This window comes from Gymnogyps californianus, chromosome 3 (genome assembly GCF_018139145.2).
Source record: "Gymnogyps californianus isolate 813 chromosome 3, ASM1813914v2, whole genome shotgun sequence".
Taxonomy (NCBI): domain Eukaryota; kingdom Metazoa; phylum Chordata; class Aves; order Accipitriformes; family Cathartidae; genus Gymnogyps; species Gymnogyps californianus.
The window spans coordinates 41931564-41945183 of record NC_059473.1 but is presented as its reverse complement, the minus strand read 5'-3'; the positions used below and the strand labels follow the sequence as shown (position 1 = coordinate 41945183).

The window sequence follows — 13620 nt, the reverse complement described above, 5'->3', positions numbered from 1 at the left end:
CAATTGGCTTTCTTTCATTTTAGAGGTTGTATACTTAGTACATTAGAATGATTAAACTTCCTGAATGGAAAAAAAAATTCCTTCCATGCGCTTGAAACAGTCTAAGTGACAAGCAGTTATACACAAATGTGGAACAAGCTCTTTGGAGCTCTTCTGCTGGAAAACACCTTCTGAGTCATGGAGTCTGGTCCCTGCATACCCCAAGTACCATAAAATGTAATTCTTCTATGAGTTTATCTAGTTCCATCTTAAATGCAGTTATACTTTTTCCTCTCCCCACTCCTCCAGCTCTTCCCATGAGAAGGCTGTCCACATCCAGACCGATTTGATGAGTAGGAAACTTCTTGTAACTACCACTCTGTGTTTACTCCTGGCTCATTTATACCTGTCTGTGGACATGCCAACCCTTCTGTCCTCTCCTCTTCAGGATAACTTCAAATGTTTGGGGTTCTAGTGAAAAATTGTTCAAGCTTACTATTTGAAAACAAATGCCCTGCAAGATAGGGCCTAATTCCATCATGGCTTAACACAGCAGCCGTCAGGGAAGTTAGTATCAATTCACTCTAGTGTAAGAAAGTTCAGAGGTACTGCTAATGCGCTTCCCCCATCTACTGCTGTGCTGAGCTGAAGAGCAGAGGCTATTCCTGATAGTAATGTGCTTCTGTACTGCCCCACCTTTTCCATCTCACTACACATCATCTGACTGTGCTTTTTTTTTTTTTTTCCTTGAGAATTGTCAAAATACTTCTGATCAGATTTTTTTCCCCTTGATTCTCACATTGCTAATTCATGCTTTTGCAACCAGTTTGGACAGATGTGTATACAAATTTATTGCTGTTTCAGCTCCATGTCTTGTACCTCTTTTAAGCATTTCTCACAATGGCCATCTTTGTCCTTTGAACTGGAAGCAGATAAACAGTTAATTAAAAACTGAAGTGGTGTTGAACAGAAGGTTGTATTACCTGCATATCTCCAGGAGCAATACAGCTGCCAAAAGCATCAGTTCAAGTTTGCACATTATATTCCTACAGTGGGGGATATACTAATCTCTAATTCAGTCTGTGGCCCGGGGAACAAACCTGGTGTCTGTGTGAAAAATGTGTGACCCCTTTTCTGAAAGCTCAAGGTCCACCAGTATGCCTTCTGATGTTTGCTGCAGGTCTAGCTCATGGCCCTATTTCTGGGTCCACCAGCCTCTTTCTATATGTCACTTGCTAGAGGCCCTTCCTTTAAGTAGCTTACAGCATTGGCTTCCATCTTTAAAGTTTAGCAGGGAAGCATACCTTTAGCTCAAGTAGTGAAGGAACGTAATTGATATTTAATATATTATGTACCTGAAATGTAACACTGTGGTACCTGAGAATGCAAATTTGTTACAAAAAGCCATTCTTTGTGCCTGCTGAGAGCTGGCTGGGAAGAGAGTGAGTTAAACTACAGACCTGACTCTGTGACTCTATTCTAAACGCTAGCATCTATAAGTGGTAAAATGCCTATTGATTAGGTACCATCAGATCCTGCAGGCAGTTTGCCTCGCCCATGTGCGAATGTTCTGCAGTTTTAAGAACCAGTGGAAAGTGCTGTGTAAGGATGTGTGGAAATGAGAACTCTTCTTGACATCGTGTTTGGTGCACTGGACTCAGACAGCTTTAAGCTTTCAATGTCCGCCCAGAAATGAGTCTGAATAAATAAGACTGGGATCATTCATTACAGGGATATATTATTTTTTTTTTTTTCCCCACCTGCAAAAGAAGTGCTTTAAACACTAAATAGTGGAGTCTGAGAAAGATGAAGTGGAAATTCCAGATGTATTCAAAGCTTGATCACGGTAAGAGTATTCACTGGCTGTACTTACAATGATATATAGTAAAAATTGCCTCTGAAATGAAAAGATTAAAGGAGAAAAAGTTGGATGTGGAAATCTAGCTTCGTGGATGCTTGTATTGCAACTATTAATGATAAAAGCAAATCTGGATTTTTTTATTTGGATTATTTTGTTTCTTTTGCTTGAATACTACTTCAACATCTGAGAATTGGCTGCATATATCTTTCTTCAAAATGTTCTAATAATCATGCACATTTATGGCATTATCAGATTTGAAAAAGGAGAAATGAGATGGGTTAGTGTATTAACTGACAAGGAGCTAAAGACAAAAGAGGGTTAGATTTTTGACAGTATCTTGAGTGAGTAGGCATTAGGACATTCAAATGATTCATCTTTTTTGAAGGGCACGAGAGTGGAGACAGGGTTAATCTTTTCCCATTTTAAGTGTAGTTTATGGACTATCAACTTGAAGTCCAGACCTTCAGACTACCTTTCTGTCATGAGGGTTTTTCATATTTTAAGTTATGTTTATTAGTTTGCAAGTAATCTGAATGTAGCTGTTGTTAAATACCTTGTTTATGTGTTGAACACGGATACATTTTGGTTGTAGTGCAAGTCCCTTCAAGGCATTTTTGCAAGTTTACATTTACCTCTGTAAATTTCTATTACATGATGAGTCTATTGAATCGTCCTTCTCTATGTTGAATAGTAAATGAAACGAATTCCAAAACAAAAAACAACACAAACCAGAAAATACCGTCTTTTGTACTCACAAACAAAGTTCCCATGCTGGGTTAGGAGTCGGTTATGGAGTCATGTGATGTCTTAATTTATAACTGTTCATAGTTTATATGCTGTAAATTCTATCAGCAAGAACATAGGTACTTCATATTTTATTACCCTCATAATGTATCCCATCTGTACAATAATTCTTAGACATACCATGATTTTTTTAATACATCTTAATTCATGTAGACTAATCATACTTCAAAAATTTGTTGTTAAATGATTGTACTATATCTTTCAAGAACTGGCATGGTGAAATATCATGTCCAGGAACAGTTTAACTGTTTGTCTTCCTCATTCATGCTATGTCTGTATTATTTACACTCTGTTGTCTTCTGGTTTATTGCCCTATAACCCTACATGTATGCCCGTTGAAAGTGGACTGTGCTTACCCAGCTCACCCTCTGTAGAGCCTGTTCTTCCCTGTGTTCCCTGGACTGCGTAAGGTAGTAGAGTGGGCAAAAAAATTTTGTTCTGATTTGCCTCTGACTTTTTTGTACCTTATTTTCCTCTGTGTTTTTGAGATTTGGATGGTGCAGAAACAAGACAAATAGCAAAATCCAGTACCTTTTCTTTTTCTTTACACAGTATGTACAGGTATGACTCTCCCTCTCCCTTTTACTCCCACAGTACTGGAAATTAGGCAGAAACTCAAAAATATATATCCTCTAAAAAGCTGGAATTAGACAAAGGGAAAGTACTAAGTTACTGAAAGAACTGCATTAATCAAGCCTGTTTGGATGTTCAAATGCAGTAGCATAGTAATGGGAAAAGGATAGGCTTTTTCAAGGAACATAATACTCAGGGCTATGTAAAGAACCTGATGTGATTTTGTATTAAGCTTTTTATCCATTTATTTTTACCTTTATCTAAGGTCCGTGGCTGGATTTTTGCCATGTTTTTCATGCTGGAAAGATCTAATGAGCTTCCTTTGACCCTGACTGTTTGAGGCGTGCTCTGTAAACCAAATTTTTTTACTTTATAACCAGCATTTGTCTGTTCTAAGTACGTTGCTCTCAACAAAGTATTATCACTCTTATCACAACTTATTTTTAGGCAAGTAGAAGCTTAGTCACATGGAATAGCGATTATCCCCAAAAAAGTGTTAAATTATTTCGTTCTTCCCCCTGAATGTCTCTTCAATGTTTAGTATCTGTGTAAAATTAAAAAAAAAAAAAAAAAAAAAATCTAAAAAATAAATATGCAGCAGAACAAATATCTGTTATTAATGGTTTACTCAGGCAATATTGTGCATGAAGTGTAATGAACATGATCTTTGTAAGAAGATATTACTGTGTGATATGGCTGTATTTTCATCCTGGTATTTGATTTTTTTTTTTTCCCAGTTTTGTACTACAATATTTGCATATTTACAGATTACTTACTAGGCTACTCATGCAGTTGCTGCAATTGATCTCTAAAGAGTTTACAGTATTATAAAGTAATCACAAGGTGTGTACGTTGATGCATACTGGGAGTCACAAGAATAACTACTTGAATTGTGGTCATCTAAAATCTTTCTGTTGGCTTAAAGGGTAAGTTTGCCCTAGTTTTGATCAGACAGCCTGGATGTCTCCTACTTTTAATAAGTGAATCAAACTCAAAGCTATTGGGTAATAAGGATATAATCTGATTTGAGCCCAGAGGATTGAGAATACTTTTAGCTGTTGGGTTTCTTTTTTTAAATTTTATTCTAAAAGCAAACCCACCTTTTTAGCTGCCTTTCTATGAATATGGAAATGTAAATGACAAAAACAGGGTTGCAAAGAATAGATCTCTCATTTTAATTTATGCTGAAATAATCCTGCTTCTTTTCCTTGCTTGTGCATTTGGTGTGAAAAGATTACACAGAGTGTGGACTGAAATATTTTTCTCTAACCTATAAACTAGCCATTTGTAAAGAAGTAGAGTCATGATGGACAGAACCTGTTATCTCTCTAAGGAAAGAAGTGGCAAAGAGTTCCTCATGCTCAAAAAAAGTGCTGAACTGTATTCTAGCATCTCATTGTGCTGTAGATACCTAAAAGATTAGATTTTCTATTGTTAATAGAGGTAATTCCAAAACTGAAACATTAAATTCTTTTAATATAGATTTATGTTAAGTCTTTGTCAGGAGATGAAGAGCATAAAACCAAGTCTGCCTTGATGTAGAGGTGGATGTTGAGCTATTTGTGTTGGAAACAAAAGCTTTTGATATTTTGAGCTTGTCTTTCTATATGAACTTCTCAACTTTTTTTTTTAATAACCACAGCAAGACCAGCTTTATACTTGGGCTGCAGTTAGCCAACCCACACATTCATCAGATTACATTGAAGGAAGCTTTCCAAGGAGAATTCCATCTGTGTGGCCCCCACCCAAACCTCCAGATGAAGAACAAAGGCTCAAAATTACAGAAGAAGGTATAGTTCTTGGACACAGACAAGATATGTGTATGGCATGGGGGGGAGCTGCTCTCTTTTAGAATCCGAGATATAAACTTAATATCTTAACTTCTAACAAATACCTGATTTTGAAGATCTTGGATTAGCATCAGAAATAATGTTAGCTAGTAGGAATCTAATCAGAAATATTCAGCAAATATGCATGCTCTTGGTTAACAACCAAGATGTGCACCTGGCATCTGCTGACTAATGGATTTTACCAGGTGTTGTGACCTTTGTTCCTTTCCAGTTTACATACCTTCAGAGCCATGAAATATGGGTACTTTTCTCTTCTTAAAAATATGGAAAACTTCAGAAACTCACTGGTGGTATACCGAAAGTTATTAGTGGTGTAAGGTATTCCTTTGTGGATTCAGCAAATTTTGGCAAACTAACCTTAAAATTAACTGCTCATCATCCTGAACTCAGCTTATATTTAGAACCCTTTTTAGAACAAAACCTGTCTGAGGTAAAAATAAGCTAGACAATTCTGTCAAATTGTTAAATATTGACAAATATATAGGAGCAGCCTGTTCCTATTTTTTTGAGAACTTTTGAGTAAGGGAGGTAGTTTGTGCCAATTTGCATAACAGGAAACATTACTTTCTAAGTTGTGTGTGTACGTGTCTTGTTTAGTACTAAACATTAGCAAAGAATAAAGCCTGGTGTGAGCAAATGTACACAGGCCCTGGGGAGATCACCAATGCTCAAATACTGGTGAAGTCTTCCTAGTTTTGCAAATCAGTTGAGGTAGAGTTAGCCAAAAATGTTCTCTTCCAGATAATTTGTAAAACAAGTATCTCACAATTGCTTAGTTTAAAAATGTTAATACTTTTTCCTTCCTTCAAAAGAGACATTAATAGCTTTTACCAGAAAACAATCATTCACTGTTTTTGGTGGGGTTCTTTTGGTTGCAATGAGGAGTGAGTGTCCAGTTCATTAGTAGCATCCTGAATTTTCTTCAGTAAATGGACTTATCTGAAAGTCAACAACAAGGCATGATTTATCCATTCTAAAAACTTGTCAAAGTGAGAGATGATGAGTTATTTCCTGTTAATGACAGCCTATCCTCATCCAGCTTTTTATGACTGGGAACAATTCTGTCAGATGAGACTTGAAATGCTGTTTTAGTAAACAATTAAAAAAGTAAAAAAGGTTGAGGATTGTTAATTTTCAAGTGGTGGCCTTGCACCATAACTGCCACTGGCAATGAAACTTCCCCCTTGTACGTGTCGCCTCCCAATAGCTGGGATTGTCAGAAAGCTGTGAGGAGGCCAAATGTCTAGGAATTATGAATCCAGATGTACTGGACCACAACTGCTTCGCTCTTCCTGCAAATGGTCAACAGATTTGCCTGCTATATAGTGGTACCCTTAAAAGATATAAGAAGGATGTGAGACACCCATGTTCTCTAGGCAGGTATAAGAAAAATATTTCTGTTCTTGTCCTGTGTACAAAATTAGGCTATGACCAGTTAAAGAAGCATCATTAGCAGCAGCTACTAAGCTGGTTAGAGAACTTTGCACCGTGTAGCTGCTGGGGATTTTTTGTGGGTTTTGTTTGGTTGTTTTTTTTTCTTTTTTCTAGTTATCTCCTGTCAGGCAAGGAAACTGAGGCACAGAGAGGTTCTTTAAGGTCAGAGAAGAAATCTGTAGAAAGGTCAGAATGGAAACCAGAGCTTTTAATTCAAGCCCTGTGCTTTAACTACAAGACTCTCTCTCTTCCATAAATAAATTAAAAATAAGTCTTTATTATTCTCTGCAATGGCTTACCGAAAGACTTGAGGGTCCTGAACGTGTATTGGGTTGTTACATGCTTATGTCATCTCCAGCACAAAATCTGTTATTTCTTTTATCTAGCAGCCAATCAAAATACAGCACTGTAGAAACAATGCAGGAATGTACAGTACGTGTCTCACTGAAATAAATATTAGCACAATCAAGGTTTTAATATAATTTCTTTTGTGCTTAGGTTTGGTTTAAATTGAAATGTTTTTATGAAAACAGAGAACTCAAAAACTAGTGTTTGTAGATAGACTAATTGTTATCCAGGTTTTAAAATAAGAAAGGAAATCTAGTTTGGGGGGGTGTCTTTTTGTTTTGATGCCCATTTTCCAAGTAAAATGCACAGATAAAAGTTCTTAGTCCCACTGCTATTTTATTTTTCATTGTCACAGTGATAATTGGAGATCTGTAGTTCCATTTAAAACCATCATTCTGGGACAAATAATTTTTTTCTCCATTTAAAGACAGTAATTAAGTGAAAGAATGCATAGATATTCATTAGGACTCTCATTAGTTATTCCAAAGTAGAAAATAATTGAAGAAGATACAACTAGTACAAGTACTGCTGCTCTATTTTTCAATGTAAATGAGTAACGTGGTCAAAATTTCAAAAGTCAAATTAATGCTGGTTCTTTGCCCAAAAGAGAGGGTGTGGAATTCAGTACAAAGGTGAAGAATTAGTTTTGTATCCTCAGTTTGAATGTCCCCAGTTCTGGGAACCTCTGACTGTACACTTACACAATAAGTGTACTGTCCCAAACCATCCCTTTGTAAGGCTGAGATGTTGTAGACAGTGAATAATAGAGCTAGGATGAAATTGAGATTTCTCAAAATGTATTTGCAATAGTAAGGCCAATTGCATTCAAGCACACTTTTAAAATGTGAGTTTAGATCTGTATCACTATCTATCTCATCGTGGAGATTTCAAATTTTGACGGTAGGGCAGAGGAGGGCCAGTGGAGTATACGAAAAAGACAACGTAGATGCCAACAGTCATCATTCTGCTCAGGGGTTCTTTTGGCCTTTTGTGAACAGACACAATCCGCAGACCTTAAGGACAGAAATACTTCTTAATGAGATTGGATGGGAAGAACAAGCATGAGAACCTTCTCTTGACCTTCTGTGGAATGTGTATAATAGAGCCATAAGTAACTATTTTTCTTTGACTTAGAAATTTTGACAATCAAAATGGACTTCTTTCAAGTTTAAGATGATAGCATTTAATGTTGAGTCATAATACATACATTGCAAATTGAGATCAGGCTGGCTTAATTTATGCATATAACCTGTTCAGTTAATTTTAGATGGAGAATTTGGAAAGTGGGACAGTTAACATTGTTTTCTTTTTAACTCTGCCCTCTTTTCATGACATTCTTAATGTGTATTTTGAAAGACCAGTGAATTTTTTTATGTAGATCTTTTAAAATTTGTATCTTCTTTTCAAATTCAGAGTTGAAATCTACTGTCCTAGAAACAGAGAAACAATGCATAGAAGGTGTTCAGCGGGTACAGGTAAGATTCTAACAGAAGTGTTTTATCTATCATTTTGTAAAAAGACTGGAAAAGCAGTACTTCAGACATTTTTGCAATAGTTTTGTGTACTGAATGTTCTGAATGCAAACATTCGGAAGTGTGTTTTTGATTCTAAGTTTTTATTTCAAAATACTTACATGCTCCGTAGTGTATCTAGGTACAGAGATTGAAGGTTCCTGCCTGCCTAAGGTGATTCTTGTAAAATGTTATTGTTCACTTCACTCAGAAGTAAGTTAACACTTGGTTCTGGAGGTCTGATGGCGTTACTAAGGAATAGTAATAGAAGATCTGGTTATATTAGCTAATCTACAAAAGTTCATGTGAATGAGACTGGCAGAGATTTTTTCTGTTTTTCCACTGAAGCTTACAGCAGTGGTAGTAAGTGAACATACAGGGTGCCATGCTGGACTTCAAAGGAGATAATGTAATACTGGGACAACGGAGACTTAGTCTGGATTGGACTTGTTCAACATAAATGCAGCCTATTTTTTTTTTTTAACATGTCACCATTCATGTTATATTCTTCATTAAATGTGGTCCAGTTTGATGGAGTTGAGGAATTTCAAATTTTGTTTCCTCAAAAGACTAGCTTATTTTCTGTGAAAGCTCTCCGATCACAGGTACCAGACTTACCTTACTGGTGAATAAGACTATTCAATTGTTCTGGAAGTCATGAAGAGGAAGGCAAAGTTCTGGTTTCCTTAAATCTTGGTTTGGAACAAGGAGTGGCCAAAAGCTCTTGATATCTTTTTTTTTTCTCCCCTCCGTGCCCCGCCCCACCCCCCCCACTCCCACCCCCCCGTGGGGTTTGTTTTTTGTGGTTTTTTTGTTGTTGGCTTGGGGGGGTTTTTTTGTTAATGACTGGATGGTTCAGGCATCACTGCATTGAGAAACATTTGTGAAAATGATTGGTGATTTGCTTTTGAGGGAGAAAATAAGGAATGCCTAGTGAAATGCATGCTACTGATCATTAGACTTGCAAATTTAATCCAGGTTCGATAAAGTATTTTATGAGCATGGGTGGGGAGACTAGGTATGTTACCTTTATGGCTTTTGTCTTGCCAAACAACATTAAAGGAGTTCTTCTAGTCAGTTACCTAAATGCTTCTACCTCCATAATTAAGGACATTTAAAAACTAGAGCCTATTAATTAAAATAATATCACAAAATTATTCTACATTGCAATATTGTAAGTTTAAACTAAAATATATTTGTCCCATGCTATTTTTATATTTCAGTCACCCAGGTTTCAAAAGCAATGCTTTCTAGTATTTATTGTGAAAAAGAACTTTTTCCTATACTTCCAGAAAGGTATTGCATGCAAGGAGCATATTTAATCTGTCTCTAGGATTTTAATTCATTACAAGAAACAACCTATATAAAAGACTTTTTTAATTGGAAATGTAATTAATGGAAATAGGTTCATGAATGCTTAGGTACTTTACCTAAAAAAACCTGATTCTTTTGCTATGAGAATGAAGTTTAACCAGCAGCACTAGAGCACTGTTTGATTGCTTGAACAAATAACATTTACTTCACGTTGGAGTTTTTTGGTTATTTTTAAAACTAGCCTATTATGTTGTCCAATTACTGAATTGCATTTGCTAGTGTTGTTAGAGATCCCCATCCCTCTTGCTCAATGTTGATCGCTTATGACAGTAATGTGAACTTCTTCCATTCTGTACTATTATTCATCAATGAAGAGCAGAAGTAACTGTTTTGAATGCATGATCACCTCGCAGAAAATCATCTCAAGTTTTTGCTATATTATGTCATCATCATTCTGGTTTATTTTGAAAATCAGAATGGAAGTTATTGAATTTGAGGAACTGCATGTGGATAAAATGTTTTCATGTGTTCAAATTATTTCTGTACAGTCCCAAACAGTTGAGTGTTTTCTACCTATCTATCAATATCTATGTCAATCTATAAAAACATCTAGAAAGTAGAATGGTCACACTAACTTTTTTCATCATGTTTGTAGATTAATCCTTTACTGCAATCAAATAATTCTTGGTGTTATTTGTACTTCTTTAAAGTGAAGAAATACTGTGAAATGTTTCTATTGGAGATCTAGCCGCTTTTATTCTTTGTTTAGCTTGTCCATAGTTTTTCTTTCTGAAGCAAGCATTGGCTGAAGTTAGCCAAGTAGGAGATTTTTCTCTTTCTTTTTTGATACATGACAAAGGAAGCGAGCCCTAGTGTAAAATTCTAAATTAAAAGCATAAGTAACACACAGAGCCTAGATTCTATACTTTCTTGCCACTGGAAGGGGTTTTTTTAGATATCCTCTCCATTTCCTTACCTTTACAGTGTTAGACATAAGCTTCATATTTTGCAGTATAATTTCCTAAAGTTTTTAAGACTGCTCTTTTGAGTCCAAAATAGCTAATTTTTAAAAATTACAATTAAAAAAGTGAGAGCTTGGGGGTGTGCTTGCTTTTAGTGCAGGAATTGGTAAGCAGAGGAAAAATAAGAAAAATTGGCAGCCATTTCAAGTCCTGGTTTTGAAATGCCAAAAAGGAGCAACAATGTCTGGTTAGTCTTCCCAGTACGAACAGAGAAAGCTTTGTTAGGCCTAACTCCTTTAGTGAAGGAGAAAGAGAAAAATTGAATGTCCTAATTTAGAAACTCCAGCTTCAAACCTGATGTTTAGATTTGACAGGTGTACTTTCGTACAAGAGCCAATTTCCTTTCTGTTTCAGGCCCCTGATCTTTTGTGGTACCCTTGCAATTTTCCCTGCTTTTTAACTCAGTTTTCAGGTTTGATTGATTTTGTTTACATGCTAGGTAAAAACAGAGTCTTAGCAGAAAGAAGAAAAAAAAAAAAGCATCTTATAATTGTAAAATGGGTACATTGAAAACTAGGCTTTAGTTAGTAGTGGGACATCACAGAACCAAAAACCTGAAGTTGTTTGGAAGTCACCTAAATTCCTTGTTGTCTTATATGCCTTATTATCAAAATATTTTAAATTTCTTCTTTTTTTGATGGTTCGTGATGAATGTCTATTCTGAGTATCACACAAATTTAAAAAGAAAGCCCTCATTACATTTATTTAAAGGTCAGCATCCGGATGTAATGAATTCTTCTTCATGCCATTAATGATGCCTGGTCTCTGTAATCCTGTCTCAGGAGATGAGGTTTTGCCAGACTCTTCCAATTTCTAGCAGTTTGGTTATGAGGTAGTTTGCACTGAGTATTTAAACTATATTTAAAGCTGAAAAGCTTGCCATCAAAAAATTCTTATGCCTGTAATGTTTCCGGCTCAGCTGTTCACTTTGGTTTGGTTCACCCCATTTAAACCAACAAATAAACCCTCAACCAAAATTATATGCCTTCTTGGAATGCCACGTACTTCAACTGGTAGTAACAACCAGGCAAACTTTTGGCAGTTCTCAGGCACTGAAGACAGATTTCTACTGCATGATCTATTGGTGTGCTTTCCAACAATATCATAGGGAAACAATGCTAGCCTTAAAAACCTTAAATTACAGGATATGTTTTGCCATGTTGAATATACTTTCCACTTTGAAAACATTATAAGTCTGACTCTTGGGGTGTCTCTTTAGAGTATTCCTAACTACCACACTTTGCTGGTAACCCCTCTCTCAGCCTTTCAGCGGGAACGTTTTTTCTTACTCTAGTCTTTAACGACAAATTATTATAACCCCTTAGGGTAATAATTTAGTAACATTTGAAATGTTCCAATTTTGACACTTAGTAATACAAGAAAAAAGGTTGTGAAATCCTTTAAGATAAATACATAATCAGTCTATTTAGAAAAATATAAAACATTAGCGAGATTAGGATTTACTTTTCATTATTATAAAAAGTCACAGCTAGATTTTGTCTTGGAAACACGCGTGCTGCTCAAAACTACCTCTTAAATGAAATTTCAGAAAGGTGATTCTTTACAGGTGAAGGTAAGATGTAAGATTGATCTGAAACAGTGAAAAGATTCTACTACACATACAAAAAGAATAAAATAAAAAAGGGGGATTTTTAAAACATTTTATTTCGGTATTACATGGCTTTTATCAGGGTAGAGACAAACTGTAGATGAGACTGATTAACAACTGTGTTCAACAGAAATTGGAGGAAAATTGGGAACTCTTCCTTTATGAGCTCCCAAACCATTCTGTGGCTATGGCTCTTTTTACACTGCTTCATTTTACATGTTCTTTCTTGAGATACTCATTCAGAAGTGATCCTGGGAATATGTGTCACTCCTTTTCCGTCCCTTCACTACTTGCTGGGTTACTTTTTGTAAGGGGGAAGAGAAGGCTTGGGGAGGCAATGAACAGTTCTTCTAAAACAATTATTTTCCTACAAAAGTATGATTGTTAAAGTCTTAGATTTCAGCAGGGGAAAAAAGGTACACATTTGGGTAAAAAAAACCAGCAAAAATGTATGATGTATTCACAAGGATCTACTATATTCAGTTGTCTCACTGAGGAAAGAAAGGAGTATGAAAGAAGCAAACTTTTGGAAGTTTTACATGTGAATTGAATGATAGTGAAGTCTGTACCTATTACGTTTTTCAAAGTAAATACTGTAGCTAACTGATGATCTCTGACCTGACAAATAGAATTGGATATATTGTCTTAAGGAGAACTGTATCAATGTAAACTTCCGGCAACATCATGCCAGCATACTGCAATCTCAGAAAATAAAAAGCTAAAAAAATTCAGAGGTATAAATCTGTTTTGTTCTTATCTTCCAAAAATAAAGCCAGGCTTGCAATATGTGGTGCATAAGAACTTACATTCTAATTGTAGGTCCAATGTGTAATGTTAGAGTTGGGATATCTTAGCTTAAAGCGTGTGAATATCAGGAAGCATATGTAGGCAGATAGTGTTTTCATATTAGCCTTGAGAATAAATTATGCTTTAGCAAAAATGCACAGAAAGGAAGCAAACTTTGTGTGAAATGAGATGATAGAAACCTGGCAGAAGACTTTACTGCTGGGGTCATAGGAACTGCTGAAGTGCAGAGCATTTTGCTCAGGCAGTAAAAGGGAGTCTAGCCTTTGTTGAACTTCACTCCAGGACATAAGTGCAAATCAGATATACTCTGTCTTTTATGTTCATGAAATATAGTTTTTATGCAGAAGTTTGCAATTTTTTTGATGGAAATCTGTCTTTGACTCCTAATATTAGAACTTACTTTTCAGTTTAAATGTGCTGCAATTTTCAGGTTTCTTTTTGGTTTGTTTTTAGAAAGCCTAATAAGCAGTAATAGATTTTTCATGTTCTACAACTGTAGCAGATTAAT

General features: G+C 35.8%; 1 protein-coding gene across 1 annotated transcript in view; it reads left to right on the top strand.

The window, feature by feature from the left end:
* FMN2 (formin 2) overlaps positions 1 to 13620 on the top strand; it is a 162700-nt gene that overhangs the window by 30332 nt on the left and 118748 nt on the right. The window contains exons 4-5 of the mRNA XM_050893860.1: positions 4860 to 5007; positions 8263 to 8318. Of these exons, the coding sequence (XP_050749817.1) occupies positions 4860 to 5007; positions 8263 to 8318 (204 nt within the window). The remainder of the gene's footprint in view (positions 1 to 4859; positions 5008 to 8262; positions 8319 to 13620) is intronic.